Consider the following 21,496-nt stretch of genomic DNA (forward strand, 5'->3'; position numbering starts at 1 on the left):
GTAGGTCAGCTAGTGCTAATCACCACTGTGTGGCTATAAATTTTGAATGCTAATTGTTATTACTGTATTTTACACCTGTGATATTGATGGCCACCATATGCACATGAGCTCTGTGCAAGATGCTGTCTACATGTGAGGCAGTCTAAGGCAGGGATGTGATTGCTCTGTGTTCTGATCAGTAATGTCTGGCACATGTAAATAACTTTGTTCACAGTAATGCTACTGATCATTAACCATGCTACATTAAATATCCCTGTTAATTGTCTGTTAAAAGGAAATTCCACCAATTTTTAAAATATTTCTGCGTAAGTCAGTTGATGAGAGTGGTTTGATATGAAATGCTTTGTTTTCTAGAGAAACTTGCTGAGATGTTCTTCACAGTGGTGGTGATGGGAACCATGGGTCACTAAGTCTACAATGCAAATATAGTCATTTTATTTACTTTAGAACTCTGTAAATAATCTCGTGCAAATGAATTGCAAATGTCATACAAACACGTTTCCTCTGAAGCCATTTCCCCCAATGCTGTTTGATTCAACGCTTTTTGCCTGATAAATAAACATGAGACATGTTTTTACTCACATGGAAGCTCAGCATTTTATTTACTGTCTTATTTACTACAAAACCAGCAGTGAACCTACACGTGCCTTTTGGCTTTGTTAATGCAGTGATGATAATGGCAAAATAATGTTACTACTGAAAATAGTACCACATTTTTCTTTGGTACTATTTTGCCTTGCAACGCCCTGCATATACCACATTGCCATTATTTGAAAAAATGTTTTAGAACAAAACTTTCAGAAAACAGTGTCTCAGACATCAGGCAGTGTATTCATATACATTTCCTGTGTGACTTTCTGTGAGGGAGCTTTTAGAAACATTACTCTTCCGATGTCTGGTTCCTATCACCACCATTGTGAACAATTCTGACTGGGCAGAGGGGAACATTTCACATCAAACCACTCTGATTGACTTTTTGTTCACATTCATTGTTCACATCCAATTAATTTTTTTGGAAATGTAAAAAAAAACACTGAAATTCTTCTGATGTATTGCAATGCACCAAAGAAAAGCTTTATAGATGCTGTCTGATATTTTGTCTATATTATGCTCCTCTGTTGAATGCAGCCAAACTTAACCTTTGGTACAAGAATAACATAATAAAAAGAGATTTTGTGTTCTAAGAGAAATAACGTGTACATTAAGTTGGAGGTCATGTCTCTCCCAAGGTCTTCGTTTCTGGTCTTGCTCTCTTTCAAAGAGAAACCTACCAGGGCAGTGAAGTGCAATAAATTTACACTAAAGGACTCACTGAGGATTCAGAACCTACTTTACTAAAGCTCCACCAGCTTCTACCCATACTCCAATTTTGTAGGTCGTCTATTTCAGCCTTCTCAGCTGGACAGGGCGTTCTGTGTCTGGAAGGACAGAGGACTGCGGTGCGTGAGGCTTATATATAGACAAGAAAAATCTGCCTCTTCCATGCAGCTCAAAGAAAAATAGTTTTGTATTCCACTTAGTGTTAATTTTATTTTTATACCCCAACACTAATCATCTCAGGGAGGAGCATGAGATTAACAGAGGAAAGTTGTGAGGAGAGCCTGTCCAGCTGTTCCACAGATTCTAGATACAGTTTGATTCAGTTCCATAGACCTCAGTATTTGATCATCATCAGGTCTTCACTCTGGTTTAGTATCTTTCGGTGGTTCTCTGAAATGCTTGATATGCATCCTGACCCCCATCAGTGTGAACTGCAGTGCTCCAGTGTCCACTCTCTCATACATTCAACAACAACCCTTAATTGCTGGTATGGTTGTGTCTAAAAAGGTTATTTCTTCAGCTTCTGCACCATATTTTAAACAGTGACTGTCAGAGATACTCTGTGATATGACAAAGTGGCTGCAAAGTTGTGAGCCTGGTGTGCAGAGGCTTTTTAACTTACCTTATCTAATAATAATCCATAATTTTTACATTTTTTGTCAGCCATAAAATATATGTTTTTTGCCTTCTGTATTTTGCAAGAATTAAGAGACCTAACAGCTCGTACACTTTGTGAATTGTCTTCTTTCTCCTGGATATTTGCAGTGAATATTTCCAGAACTTATGACTGTTGTGACCTTGAGTCACTGGCAAAGGGAAAAAGTACAGTTTACCACACCCTTTACAAGACTTCAGTGAGGGTTAATCATTGCATCATGTGGAAAAGGTTTGCTTGCATATTTTCTAAATCTATATCTTGAAACAGAATGTACAGTTTACTTCAAAAGCTTGACCTCAAAAGTTACACATTTTGCCTAAAATACAAGAAATACTTTCCATAGCTGTCAAAACGAAATGAACAGCTCAGTCAGCACAACACTAAATAGTCTGCGAACATCGTACAAACTCTACCGTCATTACCACATAGCATAATGCAGTTCCTTTTTCTCTGAAGCCATTTGAAGCCCCACGAAGCTTTTTTCCTGATGGATAGAGATGAGACATGTTTTTACTCACGTTTTTTCCCCTGTGACGGAAGCTCGGCAGTATTTCTACAACAGTCTCAGCTATGTGAAGTGCAATAAATGTTATACTAATGTAGGATATCACATCAAGTTAAAAGTTCAGTCTTGTTTACATGTGGAAATACTGCTGTCTTCCTGTGCTTTGCAAGAAATAGATCAGTAAATAAACATTTTATTTTCGTTTAAAACTGAGGGTTTACAGTCACTGGGGCAACATGATGAGGGCGACCATCACCAGGCTCAGGCCTGTGAATACGCTATATTAGTATTATAGCATATTTGGTAATTCATGCCTCACAACAAAACACTGGTAAAGAGACCCAGCAAAACACAGAAGGACAAAACTGGGCTTTTCAGCTGTGTTTATTAGGGTGCTTGAGGAACTTTGTCCTTGATCAGGAGCACAGTTTATGTATTCCATTTGCTTTCAGAAAAACAGGGCAATTAAATAAGGTAGAAGGAAGAAGGAACAGCTGTAGAATTAGAAAACGACCACTCATGCACCACTCGCTTTGGACCACACCCCTGTCTGCTACGCATTCGTTTCAGTATGTAATTTTGTATTTTTTGTGTTTATTGTATTATAATTGAGTGTATTCACTGTGTGGTCCTGCAGACTTTCCACTATAAAGGCCTCTGGTATATAGATGGGATGACAAAGTTCTTATTGTCTTCTTTGTCATTTTGGAAGAAATCCTATTTACAAATATACACTATATTTTATTCATGTTACACTTGCCTCCATTAAGGTATGATTTTCACTAGCACATCGCTTACTCAGAAGTATACCCATCCCAGAAATCACGTGGGGGACCGAAAGATATTTTTCATTATAAGAATGATTTATGTGAGCCCAAGCAGGCATGAGCACCAGTAGACCTGGGGGATGGTCCCACTATGGCCCCCATGCTAGAGATCGGTGTCTGGTTTCCTGCTTTGATATTTTCACATTTAGGCAAGGTAAAGCATTACCGTTCTACCTGAGTGTTAAAATTAACAAAAAAAAACAAAAGACTCTTATTCACATTCAGTGTGTCCTTTTTTCACCGCTCCTCAAAATATGTGTGTATGGCTATGTTTGTCATCTGTAGACAGGTGCACAAAAAGATTTCATTCTCTTTACAAACTAGTTTTGTTTAAGCAACAAGAATGTCATTCTTCAGAGAAAGACATTCGAAATACTGAATACTGTTATGAATATACCAAACGCTCATACACAAACCCCTGTAGCTACAGTCTGCAAAACATACAATACATATTACACTAATTTAGAGAGATCACATTTTCATTATTCACTGTTTATGTTTTATGACATCTGATGCATTGGAACAGGCAGAAGTATTGTCACATAAAAAAATCAAAAACTGTGAACCCAATGATTTGTATTCAGCAATTCATGTACTGCGCTAAACGGAAATAAACAGGGCTAATTATGCCTTTGTAATGAAAAATACAGTTGCAAAGTGTGTTTAAAGTACTGATTATGTCCACGATATGCTCAAAAATACATTTTGTGAAGAAGTGAACTTCCAAAATTGTGTTTAAACTAATGTAGAAAACATAAAATTTTAATCTTAGTTTTTACTTATATAACTCTTTTCAGACATTAAAATACAGTTTTACAAAGTGCTTTACAGGAAAGCTAAAAAAAGAGCAGGAAAAAATGGACAAAAACAATCCTAATTGTTTTAATAATTCTAATTAGAACAAGTAATTAAGAATAAATAAATAATCAGTGGATATTATTGCCACTTTTTTTTTTATTGAAACCAATAATAACCAGTGAAATGCTAGTAAACAAGCAATGTCAAATAATTATGCTTTGTATATTCACATTTAATCCAGAGAAAAGTTAAAGAAGTAAAATTTACTATTTGTAAAAGTTAAACTGTTTCATGTGATCAGTGGCTCCACAGGTGACTGAAGAATGTGCAGGCCGTCCGCCAGTAAAGTTCATTCATTCCTCTGTGAGGGTGACTATAATAGACACATGTGGCCATAATAAAGAGAGCTGCTCTTTAAATCTTTTCTTTTTCTCTGCTCTTCTCCTCCCCACTGGTGGTAAGTAATTGGTCCCAGAATGGCAGTGTGTGTTTGTACCAGAGGGCCTTGTGCTCTCCGTCTCCCTGGAGAAGGAGCGGTGTTTATTCCAGCAGCCATGGAACTTTAAGACCGCCAGCCTTCTCAGGCCTTGGGTGGGCGATTGAAGTGCCAGAGCTTGGCATTCTCCATTCCTCCATGTTCTTCCAGGGTGAGGGTTCAGTAGGAAGGGAGGCGGAGGACAGGAGCAGTAGCAAAATCTGGACACAGCCTGTCTATTCATTCCATTCTTATGTCTCTTTACAACACATTGGACTGTTACCTCAGACAGCAGTTGACAACACAGTGGGATGTGATCAAGGGACTGCTACATTTTTATTTTCACTTAAAACATGCCTCAACATCCCTGACTCAACCATTCAGCTAAATGGAACAACCTTAGCATGTCATACTCTGGATGTACACTGTATTGCCAGAAGTATTCGCTCGTCTGCCTTCACACGCATATCCCCTTCCTAATCCATAGGGTTTAATATGATGTTGGCCCACCCTTTGCAGCTATAACAGCTTCAACTCTTCTGGGAAGGCTTTCCAAAAGGTTTAGGAGCGTGTTTATAGGAATTTTTGACCATTCTTCCAGAAGCGCATTTGTGAGGTCAGACACTGATGTTGGACGAGAAGGCCTGGCTCGCAGTCTCCGCTCTAATTCATCTGAAAGGTGTTCTAACGGGTTGAGGTCAGGACTCTGTGTAGGCCAGTCAAGTTCTTCCACACCAAACTCGCTCATCCATGTCTTTATGGACCTTGCTTTGTGCACTGGTGCGCAGTCATGTTGGAACAGGAAGGGGCGATCCCCAAACTGTTCCCACAAAGTTGGGAGCATGAAATTGTCCAAAATCTCTTGGTCTGCTGAAGCATTAAGAGTTCCTTTCACTGGAACTAAGGGGCCGAGCCCAACTCCTGAAAAACAACCCCACACGATAATCCCCCCTCCACCAAACTTTACACTTGGCACAGTGCAGTCAGACAAGTACCGTTCTCCTGGCAACCACCAAACTGTAGCGTAATTCGTCACTCCAGAGTCCAGTGGCGGCGCTTTTCACCACTGCATTCGACACTTCGCATTGCGCTTGGTGATGTAAGGCTTGGATGCAGCTGCTCGATGAAGCGAATGCGATGAATGCGATGAAGCTCTCTACACTGTTCTTGAGCTAATCTGAAGGCCACATGAAGTTTGGAGGTCTGTAGCGATTGACTCTGTAGAAAGTTGGCGACCTCTGCGCACTATGCGCCTCGGCATCCGCTGACCCCACTCTGTCATTTTACCTGGCCTACCACTTTGTGGCTGAGTTACTGTTGTTCCCAATCGCTTCCACTTTGTTATAATACCACCGACAGTTGACTGTGGAATATTTAGTAGCGAGGAAATTTCACGACTGGACTTGTTGCACGGGTGGCATCCTATCACAGTACCACGCTGGAATTCACTGAGCTCCTGAGAGTGACCCATTCTTTCACAAATGTTTGTAGAAGCAGTCTGCATGCCTAGGTGCTTGGTTTTATACATGTGTGGCCATGGAAGGGATTGGAACACCTGAATTCAATGAATTGGATGGGTGAGTGAATACTTTTGGCAATATAGTGTATGTTCCATTATCTACACTTATTGTGTCATACTGGTATAAAGGCTATGACAAAAGTAAAACCTGGAAGAACTGCAACCTCTGCACCAGATTAAGCTCTATATCGCCCACTACTACCTTGAGTAATCTGAAATAGACTTTTAAATAGATAAACACTTCAATGATGTTCTACATTGTGGAGAATAGTAAAAGTAAAGAAAACTCTTCTCTGAGTAGGTGTGTCCAAAGAGGAACATCATTCCCATTCAAGTAGGGGAGGCAGGTGCCTATTTTATTTTATTTTATTTTACTTCTATTATTTTTTCTAATATGTAGTTATGGTCATTTAATATTATGAATCAAATGTATTCTTCTAATTATGTCATAGATTATACCTCAAAAAAGTCACATAGCCCCTTTCACTGTGCTGTTAATTTTTTCCAAAAGTTGCAGGATGAAATTGGTCCATAACAGCAGCTACAGATGCACAAAGCACTCTATGCACATCAGTGCTGAAGGGTTAATAAACCGTGTGTTGCTGAAGTGGTTAGTAGAGCATCAGTCTCTGTTTCAAATATGTGAAAATGTGGTTAGTTATACACACTTAATTGCATTTGAGAAATATAGGCATAGTTTACTTTGCAAAATGGTTGGCTATGGCTGGTACCAGCTAGAATTAGTTACCATCCCTGAATCTGGTTTTTCAGCCCTGACTTTTGACAGCATAGCATCCTGTTTAATGTTGGTAAAGGAGAGCTCTGTGAATCTAATGGCAGCGAGCTGATAGTTTTTACCACTTAAATTCATGAAGAACAAACTACAGACCACAGCAAGAAATTATGGCTGCCCTGATGGTCACTGCAGTCGAGGCCGGAAGTGAACTTGGACAGAGTTAGGGATTCCTTTTTTTGCAGTCTCGCAGACAGACGTTAAGGTAGGCATGCAAATCATACGCTTAGTTATTATCGTATCTGTAGTTATATCAGTGTGTATGTGTGATTACAGCTTACATGTACTTAGGCTAGTAATGGTGATGGATCTTTCAACCGGCCGGAAGAGTCTGAGCTTTTATTGGCAGAGGAGCCGTCACTGTAAGTGATGTCAGCACGGGCTCATCTGTACTCATGCTGCTTCCTATGCATTGTGTTTGAAAATACAGCTGTTACAATGTTGGCAGCTTCCTTTCAACTGTGGCTTTATTATCTATGTTCTCTACATTCATTTGGATTAGGGATATAGTCTTTTTTATGTGAATTTATGCCCCTTTTTGGCTGAAGCAGACAATATTTAGCTCTTTTCAAAAAAGGTGTCAGCTGTGTAGGTGTAGAAGTGAGTGAATAAACGAGTGTCATATTTAATAACCATAACAGCACAAATAATTGACATGAAAAGAATTTACTGTAATATAAAGTGAGAGATTACTGAGGAACAAAAACTGAAAAAAAGTTTTAAAATAATCCCCCCCAGAGTCTTTGAAAATTATGAAAATATGTCAAATCACATAAATTTCGTCATTGTTTTCTTTTTTTTCTGGGGAAGGACCCCTATGCCACCTGCTCTAATTGCACCCCCACCCCCCTGAATTGTGGCTTGCCTGACGCCCCTGTTTCTAAACTGGTACTGTACTTTTCATGTTTGTTTTACTGGTACTGTACTGTTACAGCAGACTTGAGCAGTGGGCCTGTGTTGTTCTTGGAGTGCTTCTCTTAAAGCTACTGTAGTGCACTTTTAGTCCATGTTGTCACTGCCTTCTTCACAGTCCACAGTGCTTTGAAGCTGTCTGAAAGCACTGTGCCAAGGGAGTGCCCCCCCAAACTGTAAACAGGGCAGGGCGTCTTCACTAGCCGAGCAGCCCTGTAACCAGAGAGTGAGGGCGGGCACAGATAGCCAGAGGCCACATGCCTAGCAACGGCAAACAAACGCTGGAGAGGAGTCGAATATCCCTCCAGAGCCGTCTGTCGCCTGAGTCATTCATTCTTCGCGTGAAGCCTCCTCAGTCATAAATTTGCAGCTGTTTGGGTGTAGAGCGCTCTCTCTCTTTCTCCCTCTCTCGCTCTTTCCTTCTCCGTCCCCCACTCCCCCAGGTCTCACACTTTCTGTCTGTCTCTCTCTTTCTCTCTCTTTCTCCCTCTCTCGCTCTTTCCTTCTCCGTCCCCCACTCCCCCAGGTCTCACACTTTCTGTCTGTCTCTCTCTCTCTCTCTCTCTCTCTCTCTCTCTCTTTCAGAGTTTAAATATAGGTTGCTAAGAGAACGCTGTGGGTGCTGAGAGGCACGTGCTGTTGTGCTGTTTTGTCCAGTCGAGGCTGAGAGTGAAGGAACTCCCTGACAACACAAAAGCTCGAAACCTGTTTTGTGCCATGTCGGCATTTCTAGTTTTGGTCTTACTACCAGCATCAGGGTTTCCTTATTCTTGCATGTTTTCTCATGGATTAAAATAGTGGTGACATTTTCCTTCAATAACTGACCCTGTTTGATTTTCAGCGCAGAGGAACCTTGTAACTGGTCATTATTTTTAGCTGTTCCTTTTAGGAAATAATGACTAACGCACAGTTCTTCTTTCCTGCCTCATAAAATCCTTTGACTTTAGACTTGAGTGGCTGCTGCACTCTGATTCACTGTGTTGTGTCCTGGCCTAAAACAGAAAGGCCCGAACAAAAGCAGGATTAATGGGCTCTAATAAAGCTGCTATTGTTTGTGTGGATGCTCAGCCACTCGGCCAAGCGCTTACAGGTCAGCTCTTATGCTCCAGTTGCTTAGAGAGATCCTCCAAAAGCAGGTGGATGGTTTACTCCTGTAGTTTATGGGTTAGCACACTTCTGACACCATGAGGATCACAAATTTGCCAGATTTTATTACTCATCTTTGAGAGGCATCTTCCTTATCTTAAGTCAACAATCCCCAATATTAAACTTCACTTACTCCATTGTTTGGATTATGCACATGATGTATAAATACCAGTCATGCCTCATTCTGAACACCATTCATGAGACAATGAAAATGTGCCTCTTCTCATGAGATCACCTATCATGTTGGCCATGGGAATTTGTTTTGATATTGAAAGTGGAGGAGACAGGGCGACCTTTGAATGGCACCTGTGCTTGTTTTGTGTTGGAGAGCCATTGTGAGCTTGCAATCTGATGCCACAAAGTCGGCAAGTTCAGTAATAGTGTTTCACTGTTCCCTTTCCTCTAAATATGAAGAAAAAAATTCTAACATTGAATAATGTAGAGCATAAAAACATTCTTCTTATTATAGTATAGTATTAAATATAATACTCTCAAGTCTTACTTTGCATTGTAACTTTTGGAAGTAAATGATGAGGTTATTCTATCTCTTCTTCTCTGAAGCTTATTGAGAATAACCACCTTATTGAGGAGACCAAGGTCAACTGAATATAAACCAAATAACATACATCCGTTTTTATTATTAAATGAAAACACAGTAATAATAACATTCCCATCTGCCCTCAGTGGATGTTTGAATTTTGAAACCAAGGGATATCAACAAACAAATAATACCCAGTTCAGCCATCATGAACATTCAAACATGGATGCAGTGTGATTTCTCTAGATGCTCACTAGTGACAGTGACGCTGCTGAGGAAGGTGAGCTCGATGCCTCACGCATCGTGCAGGAGAGCCTCTTTACTGTAATGTTGGTTCTTGTTCTTCTGTTTGAGCAACTGGTGTTGTGACTGGGTCTAAATAGCTAACCAGCAATATTTCTGATTGTAGTAATTCTGCATGAGTTTGTATTATTATAAATTATTATTACTATTATAAAATGTGGAAAATACTACAATATAAGAAACTTTCTATGAGTAGATGTCTCCAGTTTTTTGGCTGGTGCTGCATAGGGCCGTCGAAATAATAACTGACATTCAAATGTCCATTAATGTAAAAAACTGCATATTCAAATGCAGAAAATATTTCACATAAAAAAGACTATATCCACAATTCAAATTAATTTAGAGAACATAGATAGTAAAGCCACAGATAAAAGGAACCTGCCAACATGGTTACCAAGTTACCAATCAGAGGGAAGAACATGCTATTGCTGACCATAAACAAACAAAACAACGATTTGTTTTGACTTTTATTAGAATTAAATGGGGATCCACATACTGTGGGGATTCGCAAACACCCAACAGGTTTTAAGCAGCTCAGTCATTCCCACTGAGGCAATATGTTTATTTTATAAACTGAATAACGCTAATGGGCAAAAGTGTGTGGCAACCCCCAGGGTCACTGCTCTAATCACTATGTGCTTTTGGGGTCAATTGATACTTTACACTGATCACCCTCTTGTGGATTTAGGAGACATAACATTGGGCCTCGTTCACCACTGGTCATTCACCAGTGTTTTCTTATTTAGGATTTGTTCTTGGTAGAGCTGGGCAATATGGCCAAAAACGTTATCACGATAAACAAAATTCATATTGTTCGATATCGATACATATCGCGATAAATGTCAAATCATTATTTCTTTCACGTTTGAAGGCTGATTTTGCTCCTGGGTGGTTAATTGTGGTTTTGAACTATCATTTATGGTCAGATCATGATAAACACTCGGCAAACAGTGGAACATTTCACTAATCTGTCATGGGAGAGTGGGAGAAAGTTTCTGAGCTGTTTTTATCAGCTTGAAAAGCACAGTTGCAATTTTTGTAATAGTCATAATTTAAGAAAGAAAACAGATTATTTTTATCTGTCTGGTGACGAGCGCTCGGCTACCCCATTACAAATGCTAAACAAGTGGCCAACAACAGTTCTCAACAACGTCAACTCGGTTCGGTAGGTCACTGCTGTCACTCCTACCACATCCATGTCAGAGCATATCACAGTATTCAGACACCAGCTAATGATGACTGGATTTCTCTATGCTATCGTAGTAGTTTAAGGGGTGAACCGCAGTATATCTGACGTTTGCTGTGTAAAAGCATTATCTGCAGTGTGAATCTCTCACACCAGACAAACAGAGTCCTCCTTTTAGGTATGTTTAAACGGAAAGCGGTGATTTTGTGTGATTTTGTTTGATCTACAGTATCATCAATTCACTGTGTTTTGCCGGAGCGCTGCTTCAATTAGCCAGCAGTTAAAAACAGCTAGCCTGGAAAGATTGCGCTCTCTCACTTCCCAATGCCTCACAGCTTCCTCAGTTTACTTTCGAACATTAACCCACTTCTTTCTTTCACTTTCGTTGCTTGAGAATTCACTAATACTAAAATATGACGGTTTGGCGCTGTAACACGGCGCTGTAGACGTGATTTAACGCTGCTAAAGTTGTTATCTCGTCACTCACACTCGGTCACAGGAGAACAGATCGCCGGTCGCTCCACTCAAACAGGGACTGTATAACTCCACGTTTCAGATGTTGCTAAAGTATATTTGGCGACCCTTTTTTACTCGTGGCCTCCTCCCTCCAAATCAAATCGAAAAACTCGGGAGGGTGCCCTCTCCTGGCGACAGCAGAGTAGTGTCGCTTTCCTTGCAGTAGAAAGCGCCACCAGGGCTTTCTCTAAAACGTGGAAGTGTGAGAATGGTGTTTTATATCGAAAATTTATCGAACCTGTCTTATCGCTCTATCGAGGAAAAGTTATATTGCGATACTTATCGTTATCGTTTTATCGCCCCGCCCTAGTTCTTGGGAATCTACACACACTGAAAAGCACAATGTGAACAATTCATGTGAACAATTATGCTTTTTAAGAACACAACATGAATCTGACGCAGACTTTCTCTTAGGACCTTTCTCAAGAACAAATTTACAAAAAAACTTGGGAAGATATTGGTGAATGAGGCCCGATGACTTGGAAATCTTTTGTTGACTATAGATATGTATCTTCTTACTTACTACTTATTTTCTTTGCAAAATACATTTTTGCATGGTAATGTATTTAAAGTTCGAATATATTTTAATATATGAGAAATATGTTCTTGTCTTGTTTTCACCATTTCATTTTAAGAAAGAGCACAGCCAGCTTAATCTGGGCAGCGTGCTCGGAGGCAGAAAGTTGAGAGGTTTGTGAACTTTCCTTTGACAAACAGGCTGCTTTGTTTGAGTGGAGGGTGAATCGTGGTATAGTTGCCAAATGACTACTTGAAACCCTTCAGCCACCTCTTTCAAGTCAGTCTTTTCTGTTTTTCCTGGACCAAGGTATTTGGACAAGCTGTCACTTCAGTTCTTGCCTTTGTAAGCGCGTGTTGCTCTGAGCTTTGAAACAAGACCTTGCCCCCCACAGGAAATATTATATTTATGTACGAAACTAAGCTGTACAAAATGGGCTCATTTTCATTTATGCCGCTAATATTTTGGAGTAATGTGTCTTTTTCAACATTTCATTCAGTTTCTTATGTTAAGCCTTCTCAGAATGGTAATGTGGAGTTACATAATGACTGGCAGAATGGTCCTGCTGTAAAATTACAGAAATTACAGATTTAATGTTTTCTATTTCAGCAAATTTGCAGCATGTTATCCCCAGGTAAAGTTTATGAACATTAAATAGGTCATTTTTGACCATTTCAGTGTGAACAGGAGGATAGAAGAGGTTAGAACCTCTCTTGCTTGTCCAGCCCTATTGTTTGTTATTATATGCAGTGACCTGTGCCTCACTGTCTAGCTAGGGCTCTTAGGATCTCACCATCAGATGGCCTCTTTTGCATTCTTACCCTCCCAGACAAGGAGACCTTGTACACGTGTTAACAATATTTTCATATTTTTCTTAAAAAAATAAAACATATGAATATACAACCCACTTTCACTTGCACTCATTTGCTTCTCATTTGGCTTGACCAAAATAGCACAGTAGAGTTGCCTCTATTTCAGTACATGGTTAGCATTCTACTTGTATGAAAGTGTATGAACAGAATAGGATATCTTAGGTCCGTCTTACCTAACATCAAACTTTTAGCCAAAAGCTTAAGCCAAAGTGCATGGAACCTGGATTTCCTGGAGAGGCTGGTTCCCAAATTGCTCCTATGACAGGAGCTTTTTCTGCAGTTGAAGCAATGAACTGGAGCATGGTATGTTGGGTTTTACTGACGGTTTCAGAGAGAGAACGAGCAGAAGAGAGAGGGAGCGGGGGCCGATTGAGGTCATGGAATGAGCAGGCACCCATAAACGCTAATCTCTTAATCAGGCTAGTCGGCTAATAGTGTGTTGAGACAGCTGGGTTTGAGCCCAGGCCTCTTACCTACCTATAACTGATAAGATGCAGTGTCAGTAATGACTGACAGAGACAGTGATAATGTGACTGATATCCCTTAGCCTAAAACTCTGCCAGTGTGTGGTTGCATTAGCATGAGGCATTGGCCATCGTAATCAGCTATTTGCTTTTCAATATATGCTTTTTTCAAACGGATTTTGTTAGTAGGATCTTCCTAAGAACATCCTTAAGGGTTTTACACACTGATGCAAATGAACAGTGCAAAAATGTGAGATACTGTACAACGCAATTTGAAAAATATAAATTATTGAATCATTCTTTTATTTTGTAAATTCACTGCATTATTTGCAGTAACATAATTTATCGATGTCTGAATAGAACACATTCATAAATCACACTTTGTGTGGCCTTAGAGGACCAAAACCCAGTATGACTCGCTATGGACTATAAGAACTGAAAAAACCTTGTGTAGCTGAAAGAAGTGCAACCATTTTAGATAACTGGAATTATTTGAATACCAATTTGATATCTTTCCACACAAAACAACCAAATCATTTTGCAAAATGGAATGCGACACCTCGTTTTTGTAGGGTTATCATTATTTAATATGCAACTTCTAAGTTTCTTACACTAAGAGAGCCTTAGGCATTACTGTGCTCGTGCTACCTACATGCTCCTCCACTATATCCTCCCACAATTTGAAAGCAGAATAGTATTACAAAGTGAGAATAAGGTCCACCACACTTATTACGTAATCACCTAATCCCTTTTTTTGAGATCACTGCAGTTGTTTAAGTTGCCTGCAATCATTTTCCACAATCACTTAGATTTCAGTTATTCCTCAGTGAGCGATGTGAATTTGATGTGCTAGGTTAAGACAAATAAATGTAAATATAAGACACATCATGGGACTAAAAAAACTTGTTGCTCTAATGTTCAGAGGGCAATGCAAGTGATGTTTGTTTACCTGTCAACTAGCTTATTCTGACGTTTTTAACATAGATGCTCGCAGAATGAGTTTTTGTATTTTCACTCTAAAGAAACAGTGCAGCTTTGATCGACTCCTCACGTGATTCTGTGTAACAGTAGGGCTTTGATTAAGTACACATAGCTAGATAGCTAATTAGTTAATTTGGCCACTTTAATAGTCGCATATGGAAAAAAAAGACAATTTAGAAAAAGACAAGTTGTTAATTAGTTATTTATATGACAGTTAATTTTCAGCTAAAATTTCCTGATTGTGACAGCCCTAGAGGGACGTTAAGTGGATGATAATGTAGTTCAGATTTTAGTTTAAATGTGTAAATAACATCTGTCTATGTCTTTTAGCTGTTTTTTGTTATCAAGTTTCTGTAGTTTATTGACATAATTTGAAGCCAATATAAGACACGTTTGGCAGGCATTTGTAGAAATGATTTAGGTGACTGTTAACTTCCACTGTTTGTTAGCACTGTTAGCCTCGCAGCTGCAGCGCTAAACTAAGTAAGCACAATTTAGACAGCAGACAACATCTTGGCTAATTGGCTAACTTTGTGGAAAGTGGAAAACCATGCAGTTAACTATTTCATTAAAGGAATGTTAGCTCCTCTAGTTCAGTTCTGACCCAACAAAAACTGGAATAGTTATACAGCTATTCATATTCACAATCCAAGCACCTTCCCATTTCTTCACATTGAATCATCTAGCTGCTTAGAGCCCTTCTTGACGTCGTTCAAAGCATTTTTGGAGCAAATTAAAAAACTGCTTCCTCTCAGTTTTTTCAACTTTGTTCCATTGTATGATTTATACCATGGAGAGTTCTCAGTGTAACCCCACTGAAAGTATATACCAGTGTCCTAAACATGACCAGCCAAACATTAAAAGCCCATCTTTTAAAGGACTGAGGAGATCCATTAGTAACCTAGTCGCACTGGACGCTTCGTGTTTGGAAGTGCCAGCTGGGAAACTGAGAGTTTCCTGCTCTCCCACAGAAGTTGGCTCTGTCCTAAAGAGCTCTTTGTTGGAGGTGCTGTGCAGGCACGGAGCTCTAGACAAGAGCACACTTTCAGGACGTCCTATCCTGTCAACACCGGAGGTGTGGCCATTCGCACGTATCGTGGCGCTAACCAAACCAGCAGACTTGAACAACTGCTGCTTCACAACTCTTCATGTAACGTTCATAGGACAGGTCAATAACAATCTTATGTCATTGTTTCTTGTTATCAGATCTGTACCTTTGATTGGTCTGACCTGGCTTGTTACACATTCAACGAACACATCACAGATTGCATAATAAGTGCATGACACAACGGGGCTGTGATACTAGAGAACCAGCCTTTATTAATAATTAACAGGCTGAGGTCAACATCTACCTACTGCAGCACATTCACGTGCATTCCACCAACAGCTGTCCTGTACAGACTTCGTCCGACATTCTGCGCTGCTCCTTTTGCTCTGGTCCTTGCGGGGATTCTTAAACAGTGTCAAACGAACTGTCGGCACACGGAGACCAGGACTACTTTGAAGTGAGTCCAGTGATCCTATCTCGTATTAATATTTGCTCTGAGGAGAAAAGAAAGTTGGACTGATTGACTTAGTGATATGAAAGACATTTGTTAGTGTTCAGTTTGCACATGTGACAGCTGAATGTTTGCAAAATGACACTTTACTGTAGCGTGTTTTTTTTTCGACAAAGAGCTGGGAAAGAGAAGTGACATTGAAACTTGTGAATGATTTACTTGTGTCCTCCTTCAAGGTCTTTGAGTGAGAGTGGTGGTGTCGTGTAGGGCGTTTGCTTGATTGTAGGCATGCTTGTAGGGAAAGCCTTTATTTTTTGCTCTTTAGCCATCTTTTGTATTGAGATTACTATTAATCAGTGATTGCCTGCAGTTCACTACTCTTCAGGCATTAATATATTGCTACTGGGCAGTTTGCAATATCTTTTTGAAACGACTTCAGCATATTTTACTCAAGAAGCACTGCAAGATGTGTTGCTATATGACATGGGAATCATTAAAAGATAAAAAATGAGTCAGTATTTATCCAGCAATTAAGTAAATAACCAGAATGGCAGGAACATTCCTATTAAAAACCTACATATTTTCACATTTTCTATATACATTGAGAGTGTGAATAACTGCACTGATTGATGTAAATAGTACTTGTGTTTTTATACTATGCAGCCCATGTGAAGTGTCATTGATGTTATTAAATACAGTACCATTCCAAGTGGGAGGTAGGTAGATTTATAAATCACTGCTTTGTGGTTTTATTTGCGTTTTACTTACTGTCACAGCTTTTTGGAATTGGGTTTGTGATTGGTGTATCCATGTTGCTGCACTGCTTACTAAAGAACATGCTTGTGTTGGGTTGTTCTGGTTGTTTGCAATATTTGGTGCCCAAACAATGCATTTGCTTTTGATGACAAATTAAAAAATTATCCACAGCATCACAATGTCATGATGCGTTGATTATACCTCTAGTATCAGCCAATTCTGAAGTTTCTAATATCAGCGTTGGTAAAGAAGATGTGATGTGGTGCCATCTTTAATCATAGTATGGTGCTAGATGGGGTATATTTGAGAAATAGTAAGAGTAGTTTTTAATAAGTATTTACACTGTTCCGAAAGTGTGAGTGTATGGCCTGAGTTTTGTTCAGGTTAGAAAATGTATATCATTATTATTTGTTGTTTTGCAAATTCACCTTTTAACATAGATGCTTAAACGTGTGTGTTGTTGATGCTGTTGCTGTAGTGGTGCATTTATCTGTAAATATTGTTTGTGATATTCAGGTTGCCTTTGAATTATCTGAGGGCACTAATTGCAGATAAGAGACACACATAAGTGGACACTTCTGATTACATAGAGACAAATAGTCTGTCACCTTGACAACTCTGATAGCTCAATCTTGACCACACTTCATTTTGTAACATTAAGAAATGCAAGGACTATTGTTCCAGGGTTGTAGTTACAAAGAAGTAGCATGGGGCAGTGTTGTATACCTACAAACACAAAGCATGCAAGAGAAACAAAATGTTGGAGTTTATAAGCTGAAATATAAGTAACAGTTAGTTGTAGAGTTGGAGTAGAATCTGCATTTCCCAGGCTAGTTTAGTCCCTCATATCTCATTTCTCTCAATCCCACAGAAGGAGAATGAAGGCCAAGGCCCCCCCTCCGCCCCCAGCTCCCCAGCCTGCCCCTCGCAAGATTTTCCGTAATGCCGTCCCCGATGGAGGAGGGTCTCCGGATGGAGACACCAAGGAAAACATGCTACGAACCACGGTGGACCTCCATATCACCCTGCCTGCTGGCTACCAGACCACTGTCACTGTGGACGGCAGGTAGTTTCATTGCACAATTGTAATGGTTTCCTCTGTGCTTGTGGCTAGAAGTCAGCAATAACAAAAGCATGTTGTGATGTCATATGGATCACACCTCACTTATACTTCTTTTGAAACAAGTGGAGAAATTCTGTCCATGAGGATTTTAGACTCTCAATTAGTATAGTAAATATAGTAGTTAACTATATTTAGGTCAGTAAAGAGGAGATATCTTCTTAAGGTTTGAATCTGATGTAAATTATTATGTGTACATCCTTGTTCTGCAGAAGAAGCTTGATTTTCCTTTGATGAGGAAGGCTGTTTATTAAGGGTGTTGCCTTTCTTTGTTATTCAGATATAGATGATAAATGTATAGCATTATGCTAGCATTGCTTGAGTGGAGGGCTACACTACTGCTTGCCCTGGCAAAGTATTGATTTATTCTACTTGGCAAATTACGAATTATGATTACTTACCAATACATTTTGCTTTTACACAAAGACTTTTTGGCTAATCATGCTGTCCAAGTTCTCTCCAAATACCTCTTTGTACAGCGACAGCATTTAGCTAGAGTGGGCATGAAGCCCTAGTGTCTATTTTGTCTGAGGAGATGGCAAAGTTACAAGACTATAAACACTTGGCAATCAGTTCGTATTGATTTGCGTATTGATTCTTTGCTTAAGAATAGTCAGAGCAGGGGTTCTTAAACTGGGGGTTATGATTTAGTACACCGGGGATCTCGAAAGTGGTTCATATACCTTATCAAGGCATATACCTTATCAACCACAGAGGAAATAATTTTGTGCAGTGCATGCAAGCTCTGCTGAATGGCTCCACGTATGGGCTGTGGAAGACAGGCTAATGTCAATAATGAATTTCAGTTAGGTGAGTTAATTACTGAGGAAGGGGCTTGCTTGAGAATTCGATGTGTAAACTCAGCCATTCAAACAGTTTAACTCTTTGTGTCCCACACTTACATACATGTCCAGGATAAATGTCACTAATTTTGCCTCCAACTCTCCTTTACATGTAATAATTCTTAGAAAAGCACTTCCAGTGTTGATGCTTATTTTATTGCAAGACACCCCCCCCACACACACACACACACACACACACACACCCCTCAGTATTAGAACCTGCTAGCACAAGCATCTTACCAGATTCCATCATGTTTTCTGAGCCAGGTAGACGGAGAGGAAGGTAGGGGAGGGTCTTATAATATGAGCGACAGGATGTCAGTGTAAATGCAGACAGGCTCTCGGGTCCTCGGGTTACCCTCCACTTTTCCAAATGGGGTTTTTCAGGCACATAACACGGGAGCATCTGGCATCTGAACCTGCCCTGTTACTCATTACTGTACCGGAACTCCTTTTTGAGACTTGTTTAATGTCTCACAGCATATCAAAGTCAACAAACATTCTTGAAGGATCTCTCTTCCGCCTTTCTGTTTCTTTTTCGTCATTTATCAGTCATTATGAATGCCGATTTATTGGTCAGGCTCTATTTGTGAGGCCCAGTGACTGAGTTTCTGAGATATTGTTTGAGATTGTTACTCAAGGACATGCACAACTGGGTAAAAATGTCATGGTTTTCATTTTTGTCTGCTGAAGGACCCAAGGTGGAAGTCTCTGCCTGTGCTGAGTATTTTTTTGTGTGTTTATCAGCATCTGGCATCCTGTGGTTTTAGCACAAGAGCTCAGATGACTTGAGTGTGCTGTGTTTCAGTGTAAGATCATGATTATGGGCACATTTGTGGTGTTAGCTTGTTTTGGCTTGCTCACTGAAGTCAGTGAGGGAATTATAAATGCTTTTGTGTAAATGAGCGTGATATCTTGACCTGAATAGATTTTCATTGGCTATAATGAGAATTCAGGGAGTGAACAAAGCCATTTGTGACATGTAAGCCGCATTTTCTCTCCTGTCTTTTACAACTCTTCAAAAACAAGCCAAGTCAGTTCTGAATACTAGAACACATTACTGTTTGATTTGTGTTATTAGCCAGTTGTTTTTTTCATTTAAGCATTTAAAATGTCAGTTTGGCCATTAAATATTATTAATATTGCAATTTGGCTAATAGAAAATACAAGAAATGTGTTATGTTTTTTTTTACATGTAAACATTTAGCCCAGGGCTTCTCAACCTTTGTAACAGCGTCTGTCAATGCACAGCCCACAATGTTTTTTACGGACCGATGGGGGTTAGGGAGGACCATGCCTCGATGTATGTGATTGGACAATGCCATGATGTACGTGATTGGACATGCAGGCCCACCAAACAATCATCATCCCACACTAAGCACACTGTTTTGTACATGATTCTGTTGTGGCAAGTGGCTAAAAACCAAAGTGAAACTAACTTTGAACGCACTGCTGCACTGGTTTAAACTGCTTCAGTCTGGTACAAAAGGATGCATTAATTCACGAAGGAAGATTTGCATGCATCACCATGTACTGACGGTATTTTAGGAGAGTGCTGTATGTTGTGGGATGAGAAATCAGTAGACATTTGTTAAATTGGTAAACCTTTGGTGATTTGCTTTAAATGTGGTTGTCCCGGTCATTCTGCCTTGAACATGTAGCCCCTTTGAAATAATCTGCCACAGATCTTTTGCCTCATATTTTCCTTGGCTGTTTTTTTGCCACATGGACGTGGTGTCATCTTTTCGATTGACCTTTTTTTTTAAACTTGCTTTTTTTGTGCTTGCCTGTGACTTTTTTGCTGGGTATGCAGCCCCACTAAAAGATTTATTAAGGTTGTCAGTTTACTCATTTTTGACATCCTCACTTACATTAACCTGACAAGGCCGGACAGAGACGTGATGTATGCTGATATGTTTAAAATTCTGTAAAACTGTATGGAATTTATTAAGATTTAAATAAAAGAAATGCTGTTATGATAATATTAATTACATTGATAATAATAGAACGATGGAGTTCAGGAGTTAAGCTGCAAACTCCCCTTTTCACTGCTGCATTGTTGCAGCCTGATATCAAACGATCCTCAGCGCAGTACCAGTTTGCGGCCTGTTGGTTGGGAACCTAAGATTTAGCCTGGTGTGAGCGATAGAATTAAAAAAAGGCTAATAATCAACCCTCTGGTTATTTGGATGTAAAGAAATGGGAATCATTATCCGGAATTTTGTTGATATCAGCCTGACACCCATCAATACCAAGATGCCATCTCTGTATTTTGACAGAGAAATGCGTTGCATTCTGATCAACCGAGATCAAGCTAACAGTGAGATACCAAAGTATATGTTACTATTTTTAGTAAGACAGGAGCTGTGAATGATTAAACTAATATCAATGCCTTAATAAGCAGAGGAACATGGCCATATATCCATACTTGGGCATGTAGCCATATCTACAAGACAGAGCTGAGTGTAGATGCATGAATAATGAGAACTTTATCTCCTTACACTGACAAGAGGTTTGACACATATGTGATAAGGACAGAATATCATACAGCAATCATGTTATGACATATTCTGATTGTAATGTAACTTGTGATTTAAATGTGACTGACATCATTTAACAGCAGGCACATATACTGTCCTGAACTTGGTTACACTAAATGGTTCTCCTACAAAATGTAAGACAAGGAGAACATGATGAAACACAAAACACACTTTTAAATGATCATTTCATTTATTGAAGGTAAAAGGTTGTGCAATGCCTATACCACCTATGTGTGAAAGTAATTGCCCCCTGAACTTAACAACTGTTAGTCAACTTCAGTTGCAACAACTGCAGCCAAACACTTCCTATGGCTATGTTTACACAGCAGGTAAAAGTGGCCCAAATCCGATCTTTTTCCTCAAATGTGACACAGATGTATCATCTGTGTGGCAGTGTGAACAGCAAAAA

The 21,496-nt window shown here is 39.6% G+C and overlaps 1 protein-coding gene across 1 annotated transcript in view; it reads left to right on the forward strand.

Annotated features, from left to right (window-relative positions):
- cobl (cordon-bleu WH2 repeat protein) overlaps positions 1 to 21,496 on the forward strand; it is a 95,888-nt gene that overhangs the window by 8,395 nt on the left and 65,997 nt on the right. The window contains 1 exon segment of the mRNA XM_036590681.1: positions 17,457 to 17,651. Within this exon segment, the coding sequence (XP_036446574.1) occupies positions 17,457 to 17,651 (195 nt within the window).

The sequence above is a fragment of the Colossoma macropomum genome, unplaced genomic scaffold, assembly GCF_904425465.1.
Source record: "Colossoma macropomum unplaced genomic scaffold, Colossoma_macropomum, whole genome shotgun sequence".
Taxonomy (NCBI): Eukaryota; Metazoa; Chordata; class Actinopteri; order Characiformes; family Serrasalmidae; genus Colossoma; species Colossoma macropomum.